At 37.6% G+C, this 21,812-nt stretch overlaps 1 protein-coding gene across 1 annotated transcript in view; it reads left to right on the top strand.

Moving 5' to 3' along the window:
- LOC150077444 (glutamine and serine-rich protein 1-like) overlaps positions 1-21,812 on the top strand; it is a 166,718-nt gene that overhangs the window by 111,841 nt on the left and 33,065 nt on the right. Inside the window, exon 7 of the mRNA XM_090385906.1 lies at positions 4,425-4,622. Within this exon, the coding sequence (XP_090242032.1) occupies positions 4,425-4,622 (198 nt within the window). The remainder of the gene's footprint in view (positions 1-4,424; positions 4,623-21,812) is intronic.

The raw sequence follows: 21,812 nt of genomic DNA, 5'->3' as shown, positions 1-21,812 counted from the left end.
CACTTGACCCATCAATATCAAGTGGACCAATCTGATTCACCCCCTTCCTTCTAGAGTTTACATAAGTAAAGAACTCTTTGCTGTTTTTCTTTGCATCCCTTGCCAAGGATTTCTCGTAATCTGCCTTCGCCTGCCTAACCTCCTTTGTAACTTGGTTGCATATCAACTTGTATCTATCATAGGCTTCTGTGTCATGTGTTAATTTGTATGTATCCCATGCATTTTTCTTCTCTGCCATATGCCTCATTAGTTCATCCGACATCCATTTTGGCCTAAACCTTGAACAATATTTCTTAGTTGGTATGTAAAGCCTAGTAGCTTCCAAGATAAGTTCTTTGAATGCTTCCCATTTTGAATTTGCTGTTGGTAACATCATCAGTTGGTCCCACTGTATAGAATTTAAATACTGTCTCAGTCCATCGTAGTCGCCTTTACGGAAGCAATAACCCTTCCCTTTACCCCTAATGGTAGTTACCTCTTTGAGTAAATCCCACTTCAGCACACTGTGATCACTGCCACCTAGTGGTTCATTTATCTGCAGATTCTTAATGCATGAAGAATCACTGCTGATAATCAAATCAAGAGTATTACTCCCTCTAGTTGCCTCCCGAACATGCTGATGTAGAAAACAATCATCCAATAAATCCACAAAAGTCTTGCTAGTGTGTGAGTAACCAGCCCCCAAATTCCAGTCAATATCTGGGAAATTAAAATCTCCCATTATAAGACACTCTGATTTACTGGCCCACTCTATTTCCCTGTACAGTTCCTTATTATACTCATCAGAGTCATTAGGCCTATAGCACACTCCTACTCTCAATTTTGATCTCCCAATGTTTATGTCACACCAAACTGACTCCACACTGCACTGTCCAGTGATGTCGACTGGCTTCACTTCCTTGGTTTTTATGTGTTTCTTAACTAATAACATAACCCCTCCTCCCTTCCTATCCTGTCTATCCTTTCTGTAGACGTTGTACTCCCCAAATTGCAGTTCTGCATCCCTTATATCTGTGTGACACCACGTCTCTGATATCGCAACAATATCTGTCTTCGATGTTTTGAGCAATACCTCAAATTCATCAAATTTATTTACTAAACTCCTAGCATTGGTGTACACGCAAGTATACCTGCACCTGTTTCTATTCTTAGCTACCCTAACACAACCCATGTGTTTACTTGTACCGCAATGGCTCCCAGCAGTCTCTGAAATACCATGCATCTTGTTTTTCAGGCTTCTGCTCATTCTAATAGAAGCAGTGCAAGAATCTCTTTCACCTCTGCCAGTGGCTACTGTCAATCTATTGGTCTTTGTCTCCCCCCAAGCTAGCAGTTTTCCGACCCACCTAACACTGCCTCGATAGCATCAGCAAATATTCTTGCACCCTTTCTATTTAAGTGTATCCCATCCCTGTAGAAGCAATCTCTCCTGTTAACAAGTACAGTCCAGGCTGAAAAAAATTCTACCCCTTGAGCCTTGCACAATCTTTCCAGGGCCGAATTGATCGACAAGGCTCTCATCATATACTCCCTCCTATCGTGTCTGGGCAGAATTGCAGACACTTTCAAATTCAACCCTAATTCTCGGCTTTGAAATTAGTCCATGAAGAGCAGCATCTTCTCCCACTCAACCACCCTTTTATCCATTGTAGCAACTTATCCTTAGTACCACACTGCCCCAATTTGTACAGTAGTCTTCCATGTCTAACAGTGTCAAAGTTTTCTTGAAATCCAAGTATATGATATTACAATTATTTTTTGCATCCAGTCCTTTGTAGCCACATCATAGTATCCAATCAGATTTGTTAGACAAGACTTCCCTTAACAAACCCATGCTGTCTGAATTATTACTGCGGTCTTGTCTAGATCTTGCAATGCATCTTTAACCAGTGACTCTAAGGATGCTCTCATAGTTATGGCTAAGGGTTTGCTTACTTCCTTTGCTGTCTCCTTTAATATAACTGTATAGATCTCATCCACCCCCAGGTGCCTTTCTTTTCTTATGTTTAACTTCAGCAATTTCTCCTGCACTTTGCTCTCAGTTATTACAAAATAATTAAGCACCCTGTTACAGTTTGATAAACTTCTGCCATTTTCTTCCCTTAATAACTCCTCGTGTGAATGGTGATGCAGAATACTCATTCAGATTATCAGCTATCTGAGCAGGATCATCAACAGTTAAACCATCGATATCAAGTGGGCCAATCTGATCCATCTCCTTCCTTCTAGAGTTTATATAACTAAAGTCCTTGCTGTTTTTCTTAGCATCCTTGGCCGAAGATTTCTTGTAATCTGCCTTCGCTTGCCTAACTTCTTTAGTGACTTGATTACTGACTGGCTTATGTCTATCATAGGCTTCTGTGTTGCCTCATAATTTATATGCATCCAGTGAATTTTGCTTCTCAGCCACGAGTCTCAGTTCATCTGTTTAGGCCTAAACCTTGAACAGTATTTCTTAATCAGTACGAAAAACCTAGTAATTTCCACGATTACTTCCTTGAATGCTTCCCATTTAGAATTTGCTGCTGGTATCATCATTAGTTGGTCCCACTGTATACAGTTTAAAAACTGTCTGAGACCACTGGAGTTACTTTAACGGAAGCAAAAACCCTTCCTTTTACCCTGATGGTAGTTAAATCTTTAAGTAAATCCCACATCAGTACACTGTGATTACTGCCACCCAGTGGTTCCTTTATCTGCAAATTCTTAATGCACGAATAATCACTGCTGATAAACATATCACGAATATTACTCTCTCTCTTTGGTTGCCCCTCTAACGTGTTGCTTTAGAAAACAATCATCCAGTATTTCTACAAAAGGCTTGCTAGTGTGTAAGTGACCAACTCACAAGTTTCAGCCAACATCTGGGAATTTAAAATCCTCATTAAAAGGTCATTTTTCGTTCTACAAATCTGTGTGAATATGAATTAGCATTTCAATAAGTATATAGACTCACATGGGTTGAAATTAAGACAACAAGATTAGCTGTAGATGCAGAGGGATATTTCTACAAGAATAGATCCAGTACTGTAAGTTTCAAAACCTAGAAACAAGGCATCAGCTGAGATCTATGATAGGGGTTTTTAAAGGCGTTGAAAGGGATTTAGGTAACTTATTGCTTGGAGGGGAATGGGTTTCCTTCTAGGATGATGTAAAGGGACATAAGTTTGAAATTTAAAAAATTTGCTTTTGGTCAAAAAGTTAACTATTGAAGCAAGTTGCCACCTATCATTGTAAAGTTGGAAAACTTCTGTAGAGTTGGGGGAAGTAGATAAAACATTGAAGTCATGGAGACTTTCATCACTACATAAGCTTTGATTCTGTGCATTGATACATGTCAGGAGATGCCAAAATTATTTGAAAAGCAATCAAGTTTGGTTACAACCGCATCAGAATGGTGACAACCAATTTGAACAGTATTTATCACAATTAAAATGTGGAATCTTGGTGGCGCTTAGCTAAAAATTACTCTAATCAGGTTACAAATGCAGGAGGTACAGATGTATGTTTTTATATACTGCATTCTTAGTTTTGGAAATTGAATCTTGGAAAGCATGAAATGGGGACCCCCATGTCATCAGTAGCCATATGAACATTTTTTATTTTGAAAATGTTTACACTTGTTAAATGTACTTAATTAAGAAAGAAGATGAGATAATCGTAGCAACCTATATCTTTTTATTAATGCTTTACAAATTTTTTTACAAAACTGGGAATGCACTGTAAAACAAACACTGGTGATGTCTAATAAAAATTTCTCTCACCAGGTGTAGACTGTCAAAATAAATTCTTATGAATTCTTGTTTTCTTTCCATTTGTCTACGTTTCAGCACCAACCATATATATAATAACATGCACATATAACTTTTTATACCCAAAATCAGTTAATTAATAACCTCCTGAAGTTCGTAGAATGCCCTGCATAGTACAGCTGTAGCCCAGTGGTCCACTTGCTGTGTTCAAATTCACTTGGAGCTATGCGGAAAAATTCTTGTAAATCACTGTAGTTGCAAACTCTATTGGCCTTGTGTATGACCATCCTGCTAGAGTATAAACAAAAAATGTGCCTATTTTTACACCATACACACATATGAAGGGCATAAAGTGACATCTACCTAACTTGCTATGAACAGTTAATTAAATTTAATATATTAATAGTTATTCACTTCTTAAATCTTAGCTTTGGGATGGCTTTAGCTTATATCTCAACTTTTGGATATTGAAATGTTGAGTTATAAGCTAGACTTAATTACATTGTTAAATTATTAGTGCCAGTAGTTTTGAAACAGGCAGCGATGAAATTTGATAAATAGGATTAAGTGATATATTTTTACAAATATAACAAAAAAGAATAATTTATTTAAACAATAAATGCATTTATAAATAATGTTTCGTTATATTTATTGTGCAATTTTTATTTGTAGTTATGTACCCAGATAAGTGGAAATCGATTAGTCCAGTTTTATGGGCAGCCATATGACACCACTACTCTTGGACCAGGAGGCAGTCCTCAGTCCCTAAACACTCAGTTTACAGTGTGCAGCAGATGTGCTGACACTGTTTCATTGTACAGTTGTTTGCATCACTATAAATACAACTTTTTCATAAAGTGCCGCACAAAGGTAATTTTCTTAACTTTGTGTTTTAGTAACATTTAGTAATAATTGTACAAGGGCATGTCAATAAATAAAGAACAATTACATACACATGTGCATTCATAAGGAAGGGGGGAATTTATGATGTACATTTGTTGTACTACCAATTACCTATTAACACACTTAATATAATTTTTCTGGTGTGTTTATGGATAGACAAAGTGACAGCAGTTTCCAGCAACTGTGTGTGATGGAGTTTCTGTGCAAATTGGGTGATCAGTCGATTATATATCTATCCATCGAAAACCTCTGATAGACTGTAGGAGACCACACTATTGATGAAAGTCATGTCCAGAGGTAGCGCTAATGGTTTTGGGAAGGTGATTCTGACATCAAGGACAAACCAAGAGACAGAATAACATTTGGCACAAACAGTGAAAATGAAAAACAACTCGCATGTAAATTGCTGTAGTTTTGAACTCTTTTGGTCCTGTATATGACCATCCTGCCAGAGTATAAACAAAAATATCCTTATTTTTACAACACACACATCAAAGGAAAATGTTTTGACCAATTCTGTTGGATACAGGAAAATTGTTTTCTGTACCCAACAGAATTGGGTACAGAAAACTCTGTTCTTGGTGGGTGCCTAAGCTGCTCACCCAAGAGGTGATGGCTACAAGGAAAGAGATATGTTATGATCTTCTGGAGAGGCTGGTTGCCTTGAGTGCTTTTAGAGAGGTTGTCATGTGATGAAATGTGGCTCTTCCGTTATGACCTACAAACCAAACAACAATCCATGGAATGGGCACACCCAACATCCAAAAACCCAAAACTTTCCAGATCTTGTGGTTGCCTTCTTCTGGGATCAAAATGGCATCCTTTTTATCAATTTCTTGAAAAGTGGAACAATTATCAACAAAGAAAGACTACTGCTTGACCCTTGATGAGCTTAATTGAGCTCTGAAAACCAAAAGACTTGAACTGATCGGTAGGACATCAAGTTTCATCAGGATAGCACAAGATCACATACAACACAGATGATACTGCCAAAAATTGCCCAGCTGGGGGTGGAGACATAATGTCTCACTAGCTCTTTAGTCATGACCTTACCCCATTAATTTTTTTTTTTTTTTATTTGTTCGGTAGACTGAAGGGTATACCTGCATGGTAAGGTGTTTGAGAATGATATGGAACTCATTTCTCGCATTAAACATTGGTGTAAATGTCAGCCTCCTGGTTTTTATCAAAGTGCATTCACTGCCCTTTGGCAGTGACTGCACTTTGATAAAAGTGCTGAAGAAAATGAAGCGAATGTGGTGGTTTTCACACAGTGATATTTTCACAAAGGTGAAAGATTATATTTTATGTATGTGAGAAGTGTGGTTACGATATCTCAGATAATAAAAATGTTACAGCTTACAGTGTGTTAATTATTGACCTGCTCTTTTACGATAAAATATTGTTAATTCCAAAGCTCTGGGCCAAAAAAAAATTAAACTTTGATTTAAGTGAGTCTAGTTTATTTGATCCTTACTATGGAATATAACTTCTGGGTATGGTTGTGGAAAAGTTAATTGTTATTAGAAACACTGCTGTAGCAGTTTCACAGTGAAAATTAAAACTCCAGTATAGATTGAATGTCAAATGAATTAATTAAATAGATTGAATGTTAAATGAATTAATGAAATTTGTCTTGACTTAGCAGGTTACTATAGTTATGCAGGGTTGTTGTTGTTGTTATTTGGTTGTTAGGAGCATTAGCAACTAAGGCCATATTTCTCCAAGGATATGCAGTGGTCATTCCCTGACCTTTCCGCATCCTCCGTGTTTGATGGTCACGGGCTCGAACCCCAGTCTAATCAAGAAGCGTGTGCTACGCACTGCTGCTCCTGTCCACCTGGCTACATAGGTGCCTAGTTATACAGGGTATCTCAAAAATATTGGTACAAATGTTTAGGGGGGGTAGGTAACATCTAAAGGAATGTGAATCGCATAGGAACCCATAACCGGAAATGTCACCGTAAGTCGGTTCGTGGCGCTGTTCATCAGTTCGCGGTAGGGGAAATTTCTGGTTTACTCATTCAAGTAGAAGTCGCCGCACGCATCAAGAGCATGCATCGATATATGAACTGTGAGCTGGCAGACATGCACCTAGTGTGTGGATTAGCATAGGGCCCATGCGGCACAACATCGCTTCGCAATAAATGTGTGGGCAGGTATGGTCGGTGACTGCTTAGTCGGCCCATACCTGTTATCATCCCGCATGAACTCTGCTAAATATCGTACCTTTCTTGAACAAGTTCTACCAGAGTTACTTGACTATGTTCCAGCAAATGTGAGACGCAACATTTGGTTTTAATATTACGGGACACCTGCCCATTATGGAAGGTGTGTTCGTGACACAGGCGTTTTGGGTGTCGATGGATTGGCCGTGGTGGACCAGTTGCCTGGCCCCCATGCTCACCTGATTTATCGAGCCTTGATTTCTTTCTGTGGGGGGGGGGGCTCAAATCTATTGTGTATGAATGAATCGCCAGTGGAAATGGATCTCATGGCGAGACTCGCTTGCTGCTACTGTTAAAGAAACTCCAGGTGTGTTCGATCATCATGTCTGCCGATCCATGCTGCATCGCATCTCATGGTGGAACCTTCAAGCATCTGTTGTAACATCATGAAATGCATCCATCTCTTACTCCATTGTTAATATTATGTCAAATAAATGTTTGCCACTAATTACTGTCCTGTGTCATTTCTGCTTCTTGTGCCTCTGCTACTACTTTCCCGTGACGTTTCCGGTTATGGGTTCCTATGCGATTCACATTCCTTTAGATGTTACCTACCTCCCCTAAATGTTTGTACCAATAATTTTGAGAGACCCTGTAGTCAGGGCCCTGAGTGACATATAATGAGTTTGCCACATTTAACTCATTTAAAAGATCTAATATAGGGAAGGATGTTACGTGGTTGTTTTCCATTAATATTATTACGATGTTTAATACCACTCTTATACTACATGAAATTAATAATAGTTTATTAAGCTATTTGCCTAACTACTATACATTAAGGTGATGTTTTGAGTATCTTACCAATACCCATCAGCAAACCATGCTGTTAGGGGAACAAATAATAGAAAGGGGAACAAATTTGAATATATTGAAAATATAATTACGAATGTTAAAATTACAATATTATGATTACAATTGCCAATATTACAATTACCATTACAGATTGTTTATTAGCAAAATTATAATGATAATCAAAATATTGGTAATTGTAATCATAATATTGTAATTGTAATATTACAATATTACATATATCTGCATAATATTTTGTGTATACAATATTGTGTATATCTGCACACTTGTACAGATATAATACGTGATAAACAGTATAAACTGGCACGCTATTATGTATCCAAAGCCAACCGAAATCAAAAATATTTTAATGTCAGAAATTGTTATAATTTCTGACATTTTTTTTTTCGTTATTCTGAATTTAAAACTTTTATTTCTTTCTCTTTGTCAAGGAGTATTATTAGAAATTCAAGCTCAACAATAGCACCTTGCTTGTTTCATGCTGCTGCTGCTGTTGTTGTTATTTGGTTTTTAGGAGCATTAGCAACTAAGGCCATATTGCTCCAGGAATATGCGGTGGTCATTCCCTGGCCTTTTCGCATCTTCCGTATTTGGTGGTTATGGCCTCAAACCCCGGTCTAATCAAGAAGCGTGTGCTATGCACTGCTGTTCCTGCCCACCTGGCTATGGAGGTGCCCTTGTTTCATGCAACATACAGGTTGCTCTCATTCTGACAAAATGCAGCCTATAGGGCAAAGGGGTAATAGTGTCATTCAGAGCCTATTATTCCTTGCAGTAATGTGACAACATGTGATAATGTTGGCACATTGTCTGCAAGGAATAATAATACCCCATCTGTCTTAATATAATCACCAAGACAGCCAGAACCAGCCATCAGTTTGGGAGTTCTGGGAGGGCATAATATATTAAGAAGTCCATAAACAAAATTGCAACATTGTAGGATGAAGACACTCAAGCTACAATGAACAGTGTGCAGTGAAATGTATGGTCAGAAACTTGGCCAGTGTCTCAGATTCACTTACAGATTGTGGAATTAAAAATTTTCTCTCTCTTTGTTTTAAGACATCCATTCTACTGTTATCCCCTCTTGGTTTAAATTTTTGTCCCCTTGTGTTTGTTGTGACATGGTGTAAAATAGCCCTCAACATTTAGTGTAATCAACCCTTTTTTAAGTCTTAAACACCTAGATCAGGTTATTCCCCCCACTAATGCTTCTGAACATTGTAGCTTAGAACTCAAATTGCAAATCTCTCTCTCTCTCTCTCTCTCTCTCTCTCTCTCTCTCTCTCTCTCTCTCTCTCTCTCTCTCTCTCTCTCGCGCGCACACACACACACACAATACCCCATGCATATGCATTTTCTGCTTTTCACCAATCTTGTCATTCTTTTCTGCACTATTTCCAGGAAAACAGATCCATATCTTTCGAATAGCAGGTTTCAAAGTTTGTTTCAGCATCCATTATGTAGCCTAATTATTTCTCTTTATAATGGAATAATAATCTTGTTTCTACTAGCATAGTTTCTGTATATTGACAAAACTCCACAAATCCTAGTTTGACGAATTTCATGTCAAACTGTATAATTAAACGGATTGATAAGAAGTTCTCTCAAGTTGTTTTCATTAAAAACAGTCTTCATTGTGGTACTAATAAAGTGGTATGTTGCTTTATAATTATGGCTACTGAGATGCACCTCCTCAGCCCATCTAAATAACTTATCCAGCTTTTCTTGAAGCAGTATGCCCGATTACTCTCACTGCCTGCTTAGATGTTAAATATGAAATATTAATACGATAAACCCTCAGTATTCCTGGGATAAGTCCTGAAAATCACAACAAATATTAATGTTAAAGGCTTACAGAAAATGGAGAGCTAAATGGACCATGGACCATTCTTAAAGAAAGCAAATGCTCATGATTAATAAGAACAAACATGTAATAGCCATTTTTGTTATGGCAAAAATATGTATAAACCCTATGAATGTTTTTTTTTATAATAAATTTTTTAAAAATGCGAGAAAAAAAAACACATTTACTTCACTGATCATGAAAATAAATGTAAAAATAAACTGTGTAAACAAAGTAATATCTGTGATAAGTATACATGTATTGTATGCATGGTAGTTGATTCAAATGCCAAGTCCAAAATGTGTCTGCGTAACCTTCAAAAAAAAGTGTATGTGTAGTCTTATTAAGGGTACTGTACTGGGTGGGAAAAGTACGTGAAAAGGATGATTGAATGTGAATCCTATACAGTGAAACTTCTCCTAACGGACACCTCGTTAACGGACATCTCTCTACAACGGACATTTTCAAATTCCCCAACTCACCTCCATTGGGTTTAACGTGTTTGCAGCTTCTGTCTAGCGGACATTCTCTGTAACGGACGCGGACAGGCAATCTGCACTGTTTCGTTTAGATTAGCACTTAATTTGATCTCCCCTTAATGGACAGCATGCGAGCTCACGGCCCTTTTTCTAGGAACTTTTCTTCCACGTATTGCCTCAATCGTGTGTTTATTTTCTATTTCCGATTCTCTGAATTTTATCAAGGTTTACGTCGCGGTTCTAAACCCTTTTTCAAGAATTTTAAGGCACGTGTAAAACTTCTGATGAATTCGGTGTGTGCAGGGAGTGGGGGAATATGGTCGGCCTTTCGTCTTTTCAGTTTCAGTTTTGTTCAGTGTCATGTGAAGTGCACAATGTCTTCTCGTAAACATTTAACTTTAAAAGATAGCCGAACTCATTAATGCGTATGATCGGCAAAAAAATAGTGTTCGCAATCTCGCTGTAAAATTCAAAATCGGAAAGACGCAGGTAAGCGACATCCTAAAGAAAAAAAAATGAACTGCTCAAACAATTTTGGCAACACGGAAATGATCAGGTTCAAAAATCATTCCCGAAAACTGTTGGACTTCAAATTCGTCGCGCACGTGCTAAAAAAATTCCCATTAATGGGCCTATTATTAGGGAAAAGGCTTTGGAGGTTGCGAAATCTATGGGAGTAAATGAGTTCAAAGCTTCTGTGGGATGGCTAGACAAGTTCAAAACTCGGCATAAAATTTCTTGGAAAACCGTAAGTGGTGAAGGTGGATCTGTTGATACTGGGGTTGTAACAGAGTGGACCATCAAATTGGAAGATTTATGTCGTGATTTTGAAGCTAAGGATATTTACAACTGTGACAAAACAAGGTTGTTTTTTAAAGCTCTTCCTGAAAAAACAATGAGTCTAAAAACCGAAAAGTGCCAGGGCGGAAAAATTTCTAAGGAATGCTTGACTGTACTATTGTGTACAAATATGCTGGGAGACTTTGAACAACCTCTTGTTATAGGAAACCCACAAAATCCTCATTGTTTCAAGGGCATAAAGTTGAATCTTTTGGATGTTGACTGGAAGTCTAATAAAAAAGCGTGGATGACACGAGATATCATGAGCGAATGGATAAGTCACTTTAACCAAAACATGATTCGTCAAAACAGAAAAATTATTCTTTTCATGGATAATGCTGGATCTCACCCGCACATTGAATTGTCCAACATTCAAATCGTTTTTCTGCCACCAAACACATCTGCAGAGTGTCAGCCCTTGGATCAAGGGATAAAAAAAAAATTAAACTTCACTACAGAAAACGTGTTTTAAGACATCTCATTGCAAACATGAACGATGTAACATGTGCGAGTGACCTTGCAAAGAAAATCAGCATCCTAGATGCGATTCAATGGATTTCTTCTACAGTAAACGCAATTAGAAAACAAACTGTCGTGAACTGTTTTGTAAAGTCTGGCTTCTCAAACGCAAAAATTGAAGTTGTGAACAGCAATGTGGAGCACCAAGAAGAACAAATTGGAAGATTTATGTCGTGATTTTGAAGCTAAGGATATTTACAACTGTGACAAAACAAGGTTGTTTTTTAAAGCTCTTCCTGAAAAAACAATGAGTCTAAAAACCGAAAAGTGCCAGGGCGGAAAAATTTCTAAGGAACGCTTGACTGTACTATTGTGTACAAATATGCTGGGAGACTTTGAACAACCTCTTGTTATAGGAAACCCACAAAATCCTCGTTGTTTCAAGGGCATAAAGTTGAATCTTTTGGATGTTGACTGGAAGTCTAATAAAAAAGCGTGGATGACACGAGATATCATGAGCGAATGGATAAGTCCAAACAGAAAAATTATTCTTTTCATGGATAATGCTGGATCTCACCCGCACATTGAATTGTCCAACATTCAAATCGTTTTTCTGCCACCAAACACATCTGCAGAGTGTCAGCCCTTGGATCAAGGGATAAAAAAAAAATTAAACTTCACTACAGAAAACGTGTTTTAAGACATCTCATTGCAAACATGAACGATGTAACATGTGCGAGTGACCTTGCAAAGAAAATCAGCATCCTAGATGCGATTCAATGGATTTCCTCTTCAGTAAACGCAATTAGAAAACGAACTGTCGTGAACTGTTTTGTAAAGTCTGGCTTCTCAAACGCAAAAATTGAAGTTGTGAACAGCAATGTGGAGCACCAAGAAGAACAAGAACTTCAACATCTGTTGATAATGTACGATACTTCCGCTACAAGTGATCCTGGCTACAAAGATATAGACTCAAACCTCACTGCAGAAGATGGTGCTCTAGATATCAACGACATTATCATCGATATTTTTCAAGAAGTTCCTCATGAGGATGAAGAAATGGAAGGAGGTCATTCTGTCGAAGAACATATTAACGATGAACCACCGATGAAAATAGAAGAAGCGCTCATACAAATCAATCGTTTAAAAATGTTTTTCGCCGCTGAAGAAGATACTGAAGGACTTTCGATGGTTTCTTCACTCCAAACGAATGTTGAAAACAAAATTATCAGCTGGAAGAAGGTGCAGAAGAAAATAAGTGATTACTGTATGTATTTTTCTTAAGATAAAGTCATAATGTGCATAGCACAATTGTATGTATATTATTTACAAAAATATTGTGCAAAATCTGTATATAATTTAATTTAATTTTACATTAAACGTTTAAAGATTTTTCTTTATCTCTTGTGTATGTAATTGTATATTATTTACAAAAATATTGTTCAAAATCTGTATATATTTTAATTTAATTTTACATTAAACGTTTAACGATTTTTCTTTCTTTCTTTTTTTTTTCTCCCTCAGACTTCTTGTTAGCGGACACTTTTCTCTAACGGACACATTTTCGTTCCCCATGGCTGTCCGTTAAAGGGAAGTTTCACTGTATATGTATATCGTTGTTCCATTAATGGGTACATAAAAAAATAAATTGTCTGAGAGTTGCCATGCTCAGGTGGCACCTGCAGCCTGTCTGGCTCAATGATGATGAATGCAAAATGACAGATGTGTGTGAGAGAGTTGTCCTATGTCCTACTATTCAGTTTGCCCCTAAATAAGTTAATATAAAAATTAAAAAAAAAAAAAAAAAAAAAATTGTGTATTTGCATATATGTATGTGTGACTAGTAGTGGTAAATGTTGCAAGAAAGCCAGCTAATATAGCAACAGCAAACAAAAAACACTACTCATTTTGCCCATCCATACCCTCAAAGAATTTGTCTAGTTCTTCCTTGTATTTATTCAGATCATCCACTTCCACAAAAACAGATGGAAGCCTCTTCCAACAACCACCTGCTTGCTGAAGGCAAACTTCTGCACATCTATCCTACAACCATCCTTCCTCAACTTAAATTTATGCCCCCATCTATGTGTATGGTCTCAGCAAGAGGTAGCATGCCATTCACATTCAGCTTACATCATTCATTCAAGGCCTTAAACACCTCAATCAGTTTATCTCACAGGTGCTTAGTCTCCAGAAATTGCAGTTTGCAGAACTAAAGCCTTTCTAGGTAAGTACACCCTTTTGTTCCCTTCATCAATCTGGTTGTCCTTCTCTGCACCCGTTCCAGCAGATCTACATCCATCCTAATATGACACCTCTAGCCCTGTATATAGTACTCAAGATGCAGCCCAGCCATGGCCTTATACAAAGGGATAATCACCTCCTTATCCCTGTTAGCAAAGTTTCTGTATATCACTGACAAAACCCCATGAGCTGACCTGGCCGCATGCCTGCACTGCTCAGAGAATTTCATGTCTGACTGGACAATTACCCCCAGGTCTTTTTCATTCTCCACTACTCTGAGTGTAGTACCACAGAGTTGGTACATTACTCTTGTGCAGCTACCCATGTGCAGTACCTTGCATTTGTCAATGTTAAACTTTAACTGCCATTTCTCAGCCCATCAACCCAATTTTCCTAGATCTTGATGTAATAGCTCACTTTGGTGACTGTCATTAGCTACCCTGCCAACCTTTGTATCGTCTGCAAACTTAGAGTGATGCTACATCTCTGATATCTCTGCAGTGTCTGCATTTGATGACTTGACTAGCACTTTAAATTCATCAGATTTATTTACTATGGTTCTGGCATTGGTACGCATTTAAATATATATGCACATGTTCTTGCTCTTAGTTACCCTAACATAGCCTACTTATTTCCTTGTTTTATGGTGATCCACAGCAGGCCTTGAAATTCCCAGTACCTTGCTTTCTGAACTGTTGCATGTTGAATACATATGGTGCAAGAATCACTTCTGCCTGAATTGTTGTTGTTATTATTTGGTTTTTAGGAGCATTAGCAACTAAGACCATATTGCTCCGGGGATATGCAGTGGTCATTCCCTGACCTTTCTGCATCCTCCGTATTTGGTGATCACAGGCTCGAACCCCGGTCTAATCAAGAAGTGTGTGTTACGCATTGCTGCTCCTGCCCACATGGCTACGGAGGCACCTTCTTCCTGAGGCTGTTAATCTGTTAGTCTGTGTCCATCCCCAAGCTAGCAGTTTTCTTAGCCACCTAACACTGTTTTGATAACATCAGCAAATATTTTTGCACCCTTTCTATTTTAATGTATCCCATCCCTGTAAAAGCAGCCTTTCCTGTTACCAAGCACAGACTACACTGAGAAATATTTTACCCCACGAGCCTTGCACAGTGTCTGAACTGACTGACCAACAAGGCTCTCAGGTGCTACCTCCTTTTGTGTCTGGGCAGAATTGCAGACACTTTCAAATTTAATGTTAACTTGCAAGTATTTTGTGAACAACGCTCTATATTTAAGTGTGTACTCAGATCTTGTACTCTTTTTGTACTTGATGTAAAAAAAAAAATTCATGAGCTATTATCATGATTAAAACCAAGTTGTAATCAAATTTGATTAGGTTTAGTTTTTATTTATATGTGTAACTTATGTATTGCTAGAATTTCTCCTCCGTATTTGGTATTTGGCTATTTACATTCCTACCTAAAGTTTGCAAAAACTTTGCCTTATGAAACAGATCAATCCTAAATTTCATACTGAATGACCCTAAGCATCATAAATAAATATTAATAGACTAGATTAGAATATGATTGAACTACTCCTGCAATTACATGCAATATAAAAATTAAATGAATTACATTAACTTCATTTTATATACAGGTGACCCCTTGCAAAGCGGAGTCACCTGTATATAAAGCGAAGCATTCCCTGCATTCCGACCAACTTCTGTGTATGGCAATTCCACGTTTGGCAGGGTACTGTTATGGAAAAATGGGGATTAGGTTCTGAAACTTTTTGTGAAGGAAATTAAAACCATAATCTGTGTTACAAATGGTACAATTTATTTTTAAAAGAAATTAACAATTTCACTTTATAATTTAAAATGTATTCCAACTAAAAACATTATAAAATATATGGAAGTATGGTAATATTTTCTATGCTATTTTTGCTGGAATGGAGGTTTCAAAATTGATTGGTTGAGACTGACTTCCTCCATAATTTCTCATCTCTTGTTCCATTGATCCAGTTGAATGACAGTGAGTTCGTGCCCTTAACGTAAATGCAAAGGGCCCCTATGTTATAAGAAAACACGATGAAAGTAAAATAAACCCCCAAAAAATCAAAACTGAATTATGGAAACAACAGAAACTTAATCAGGTATATGCTTCCATTATGGAATCGAAATGAATACTACCTAAATTTAAAATAAAACTGCATGCCATCTAAAAAAGTAAAACAATGAAATAAAACTTAATTGACCATGACTTACCAACACCTATGAAGAAACATTCAATTGATGAAACTGCTAGTAGAATTTGGACATGCTTTCGAATTTGACTTAAAAAATCTGTAATTTTTGTTTGTTGCTGTTTTATCATGATCTTTCTAATGTCAACGTAAGAAACCATAATATCATCAATGCCTCCCTTAATTTTCATATTACTGAGAAAGTTGGGATCTTCCTGCATAATCTTCTCCTTCAGGAACTTGGCTGCTTTTTGAATCTCTGATATACTCTTTTTTGGTAGTTCAGGTTTCTTCTGCTCTTCATTTTCTTCTTCACAAACATCTTTATTGGAGTCCGGTAGTTCTTCTAACTCCTCATTTTTTAATTCCTCTTGATGGGAATAAATATGTTCTAAAATTTCTTCCTGTCCTGTATCAATAAATCCCTTGCCTCCTATAATGTTTGAAAGTTTAATAATTTTCTCAACTTCTGTCATAATAATGTTGAAGTCTTGTGGGTCACTTCCTGTTTCTGGGAGTAGCTTCTTCAAAGTTAACTTCTTCATCTCAGTCCATGACTGTTCAATTATTTCAATACCTATTAGTATTGTGAATTCAGCCGAACATCGGCTTACATTTTTATCCAAAAATTTTTCAATTTTATCAACAAGATTTAGCATTAGCATTAGTAGAGGCATTTGATGCAAGAAAGCAAGCTTATGCAGCATCAGCCAAAAAAAAAAAAAAAAAAAAAAGTAACATAAATAAATAAAAATAACCACTTCCACTTCACCCCTCTGTTCGTTCGAAATACCTGTCCAGCTGAGCCTTAAACTTATTTAGGCTATCAACTTCCACGACAAGGGATGGAAGTCTGTTCCACCCACCAACCACCCGCTGGCTAAAGGCAAATTTCCGCACATCTATCCTACATCTGTCTTTCCTCAATTTGAATTTATGCCCTCTCAGGTGATTTTTCTGAGCTAGAGGAAGAATCCCATCAGCATTGAGCATGCTCAAACCATTCAAGGCTTTGTACACCTCTATCAGATCACCCCGCTGGTGCCTAGTTTCCAGACACTGTAATTTGCAAAACTTAAGCCTTTCTTCGTAAGAGAACCCCTTTGTCCCATTCACCAATCTAGTTGCCCTTCTCTGTACTCGTTCCAGCAGCTCTACATCCTTCCTGAAATGAGGCCTCCAGGCCTGTATACAGTACTCTAGGTGTGGCCTGACCATTGCCTTATACAAGGGAATAATCACCTCCTTATCCCTGCTAGAAAAATTCCTATATATCATTGACAATACACCATGAGCTACTCTTGCAGCTCGTCTGCACTGCTCAGAGAACTTCATATCTGCCTGCACCACCACCCCCAGGTCCCTTTCATTCTCTACCACTGTCAGTGTAGTACCACAGAGTTGATACGTTGCTCTGGGGTTGCTGTTTCCCATATGTAGTACTTTACATTTGTCAATGTTAAACTTCATTTGCCACCTCGAAGCCCATCTGCTCAACCTTTCCAAATCCTGTTGCAGCAGCATAGTGTCAGTAGTGTCCTTGACAACCCTGCCAACCTTCGTATCGTCTGCAAACTTGGACATTAAGCCTGATATACCATCATCAATATCATTTATAAATACAGAAAACAATAAAGGCCCCAATACTGAACCCTGAGGGACTCCACTAATAACATTAGTCCACGATGAGCAGTGTCCATTGATTACCACTCTCTGTCTTCTCCCCCTCAACCACCCCTTTATCCATAGCAGCAACTTGCCTCCAATGCCACACTGCTCCAATTTGTGCAGCAGTCTTCCATGTGCAACAGTATCAAAAGCCTTTCTAAGATCCAAGTATATAATATCAAGCTTCTTTCATTTGTCAAGCTTCTCCTCAGATAATAAGATTTAAAAGTCAAAATGATCCCTTGATCCACGGCCTGTAAAATTTATGTTGTGTTCAGAGGAATAAACACTAGTTTTACATTTGGATTGCAATCAAGAAGTGACACTGGGTGACTTGGAGCATTGTCTAAGATGAATGGTAAAACCTTGAATGGTAAATTCTTATTTTTCAGGTATTCTTCAATTTCAGGTATGAAACAATGCTCTAACCAGTTACTAAACAGTGAGCCGCTCATCCATGCTTTTCTATTCGATCGCCAGGCCAGTAAACGGGAAGAGATGATTTATTTTTGCCTTTCAAAGCCCCTGGGTTTTCTGAGTGATGCACTAGTAAAGGCTTGCGATTATAATTACCCGAAACATTGCTACAAAATAGGAGAGTGACTCTGTCATTTAATGCTTTAAATCCAGGTGAAACTCGTTCTTCTTGGGATAAACATGACTTGTCAGGCATTCCCCCCCCCAATAGAGTCCAATTTCATCACAGTTAAAAATCTGATCTGCCATGTATCCCCCCTCCCTCTTCTATTACATTTTTCAATTCCGATAAAAAAATTTTCCACTGCCTCCGCATCAGCAGAAGCAATCTCACCAGCAACTTTAATATTATGCATATATATTTTTTTTTAAACCGATCAAACCGTCCCCTGGATGCACTGAAACTTGATTCACCATTTGCACTAGCAGCGTGAGACTTTGTGATGAAAAATACTTTGAGTCTTGTATCTGGTCATGTTAGAACTAAGAGGCACATTTCTGTTCCTTTGGTCTTCGATCCAGACATTCAGTAACTGTTCCATTTGTTTCAATATGCGTATCACGTCGACTAACAAAAGTGGATTGTTGGCAACAAACACTTGCAGTGTTTATTGCCAACCTAATACTTGCTTTAATTTTGTCCTCACACTTTTTAATTGTTCGTGTCAATGATTCATTGCACTCATTCTTTGGCTAAAGATGCATGCGTTCTTCCTTGCTCTATTTTCCCAAAAATAATAATTTTCTCATACAATGACAGAATTTTTCTGCATTTTTTCTTCCCGGAATCACGGAAAATATGTATGTGAGCAAGGATCTAAGGATCCGTGGAATTCTATTTTTAAATTAATTAATAATAAACGGCAAAATTTAGACGTTTCTTGTTCTATAGGAGTAGCGGAAGATGAGACTTTGACATGGGAAAGGTCTGTAGACCGGATCCTGGATGACCTCTTTCCGGATGACTTAGAAGAAGAAAATGATTTGCATAGGCAGATTGCTGAAGCAAATAGAAGGTATAATTCCCTTACATTAGAAGAACCTTTTACAAATGAGGAGGTTGGGAATGCCGTGTCCCTTGCAAGGGATGGCAAATCGCCGGGCCTGGATAAAATTGAAGTTGTTGTAATAAAAAGAACTTATGAAAAATTTCCTGAAGTTTATAGAGTAATGTATAATAAATGTTTAGATGAGGAAGCTTTCCCGTCGTGCTGGAGAAGGGCACAAGTTACATTATTAATCAAAAATATGGATAAAATGTTAAATGAGACCAGTTCATATCATCCCATTGCTCTCCTTTCAGTCATGGCAAAAATCTATGAACGGTTATGTGTAAACCGATTGATGATTAATTATAATAATAAAGGCCTAGCATCTACTAAACAATATGGTTTCAAGAAAGGTCTTTCGACTGAAGATGCGGCCTATAAATTGGTCCAGATTGTGGAGAGCTGTGGGAAGAGATATGCGCTGGGTATTTTTGTTGATTTTAAAGGTGCCTTCGACAGGTTATGGTGGGGGAGCGTCCTTAATAGGATTAGTAGAACAGATTGTTCCAATAAAATATATTCTGTGTTTATGAATTATTTTAGTGAACGACAAGTTGTTGTTAAAACAAGATTTAGTGAAGTGAGCAGGAAAATATATCGAGGTTGTCCTCAGGGCTCGGTGATATGCCCTTTTGCTTGGAACATGGTATTCGATGAATTTTTGAATGAGGAAATATCAGATGTGGAAAGTATTGCCTATGCAGATGATTTGGCTATGATTGTCTCTGGAAATGCCAGATCACAAGTTGAAAGTAAGGCTGATGAGGCTTTAAGTAAGTTAGCAGACTGGTCCAAAAAACATAAGTTGTTAATATCTAATGAAAAGACTGTCCAAATGTTATTAAAAGGAAAACTGAGTATGAATCGGGCTCCTACTGTGAGGCTTCTGGGTGATGCAGTTCGTTACGTGAGAGTAACTAAATATCTTGGACTCAAAATAGAAGAACGGTTGTATTTTACCGAACATGTTAAGTATTTAAAAGGAAAAATTCGGACATTGTATGTTAAGCTCCGGAGGTTGGTGCGTACTGAATGGGGGATAAAGGGTAGAGCCATAAATCTATTATATGAATGTTTGTTCCTTCCAATCTTAACGTACGCCTCTGGGGCTTGGGTGCACAGGATACCAATCGTAATCATTCAAAAACATTTGATCCAAGCTCAAAGATTCGCATTATTAGGAATAACTCGAGCGTGTCGAACTGTCTCCTCAGAGGCCTTGCAGGTGGTCTCGGGCAGGGTCCCTGTTCAGTCAATGGTTTTGCTGGCGGGTCTGCTGTTTCTAACAAAAAGAAATATAAATAGAACATACTTAGGTATAACATCTTGTCCTGATAATACAAGGACTTATTCAAAATTAGATGTAAAATTGGAAAAGAAAAGGATTATGAAAGAAATTTTAATTAAATGGCAGGAAAATTGGGATATGTCCGATAAAGGACGACAGACCTATGAGTTCTTTCCGAGTGTAGAAATTGTGGATATGAAGAAGAAACCATGGCTACAGTTTGGATTGAACTCGATGTTTCTATTGACTGGACATGGACTCGCCTTGAGGCTAAATCAGTTGGGACTGGTGGACAGTGGACTTTGTCATTGTGGTAGTCCAGAGACATCATTGCATATTATGTTTGAATGCATAATATATGCTGATTTGAGGCATGAATTAGAGATGTCTCTTGGAAGTCTGGAGAGAGGTGGTCTGTGGATCATGTTTACGAATAAGTGTCTCTTCTCGTATTTTAATAAATTTGTAGTTATGGTATTTACTCGAAGGAAAAGGATACGGGAAGATAGTAGAGGCCCGCCTCCTCGCGGCAGGGACGGGAACTCCCATAATTAAGATAAATGGATTAATCAAGATTAATCTTTCTTATGGGAGGCCAAGTGGCCGATTTAAAGTTTAATTAATTTGTGTTGAGTTGTGTTATATTATTTTGAATAATAAAATATTTTAAATTAGACTAGCAAAAATTACCATTTTCAGGACATTAACCATGGATGGACTTCGGTCCAGGGAATGGTCGTCTGAAAACGGGAACTTAATGGAATGTCCTTATAGTTTTTCCCGGAATCACTTTTGGATGTAGAGGCACACTTTGAAGCGATTATGTTAGGGTTACTATTGAATTAAAATATAAATTCACTCAATGACAAAACACACACAGTGAAGTCACTTTTCACTCAACTTGGCAACTGTCACTGACATTGTCACCAGCAAAGACCCAAGCTGACTAAGGGGTCGTTCAAGAATTACGTCACACTGTTTTTGAGAACTGCTGAGTTGAATGATACATAACGAAAAATATATTGTAGTAATGAAAAAGTAGGTACAATGTAGAGAGGCTAAATTTTGACTGATTGCAAAACTGCAAAAGTGCCACAAAACAGCTATCTCTAATTAACAGTCACTTGGAATGAAACTGATGACACTATAAATTCAATCGCAACTAATGCAACTAACAGGTGATATTGTAGGCTGACTTACGTTTACAGGAGCTCACATTTTTCTTTTCAAAGAGAAATTTCTGGAGATCGCCACCATCAAAACAGTAAAAACAATTTGCAGGTCCCGGTTTATTGTGCTTTTCTGTTAGTGCAATCTAATTATAAATGGGTAGTAAACTTGATCTTATTGGATTTGCGATAATACCGATAACTGGAATTGTGTGAGTTTTTACATTATCATGGTTGAAATGTGTTTTTCCCTTCCATGAAATATTCAATCATATAAAACACAAATAAAATTTGCACAATCTTCTCTTCGTTGTACCGTGTTATAGCAGAACTGACTGTACTGTGTAATAAGGTAGCATGGCTGAGTCAGATACAGCACACTACTGCGAACCTT

Source organism: Mastigoproctus giganteus, chromosome 12 (genome assembly GCF_048544385.1).
Source record: "Mastigoproctus giganteus isolate SK-2022 chromosome 12, ASM4854438v1, whole genome shotgun sequence".
In the NCBI taxonomy this organism is placed as follows: domain Eukaryota; kingdom Metazoa; phylum Arthropoda; class Arachnida; order Uropygi; family Thelyphonidae; genus Mastigoproctus; species Mastigoproctus giganteus.
The sequence above is the reverse complement of the archived record's forward strand: the minus strand, read 5'-3'. Positions and strand labels throughout refer to the sequence as shown.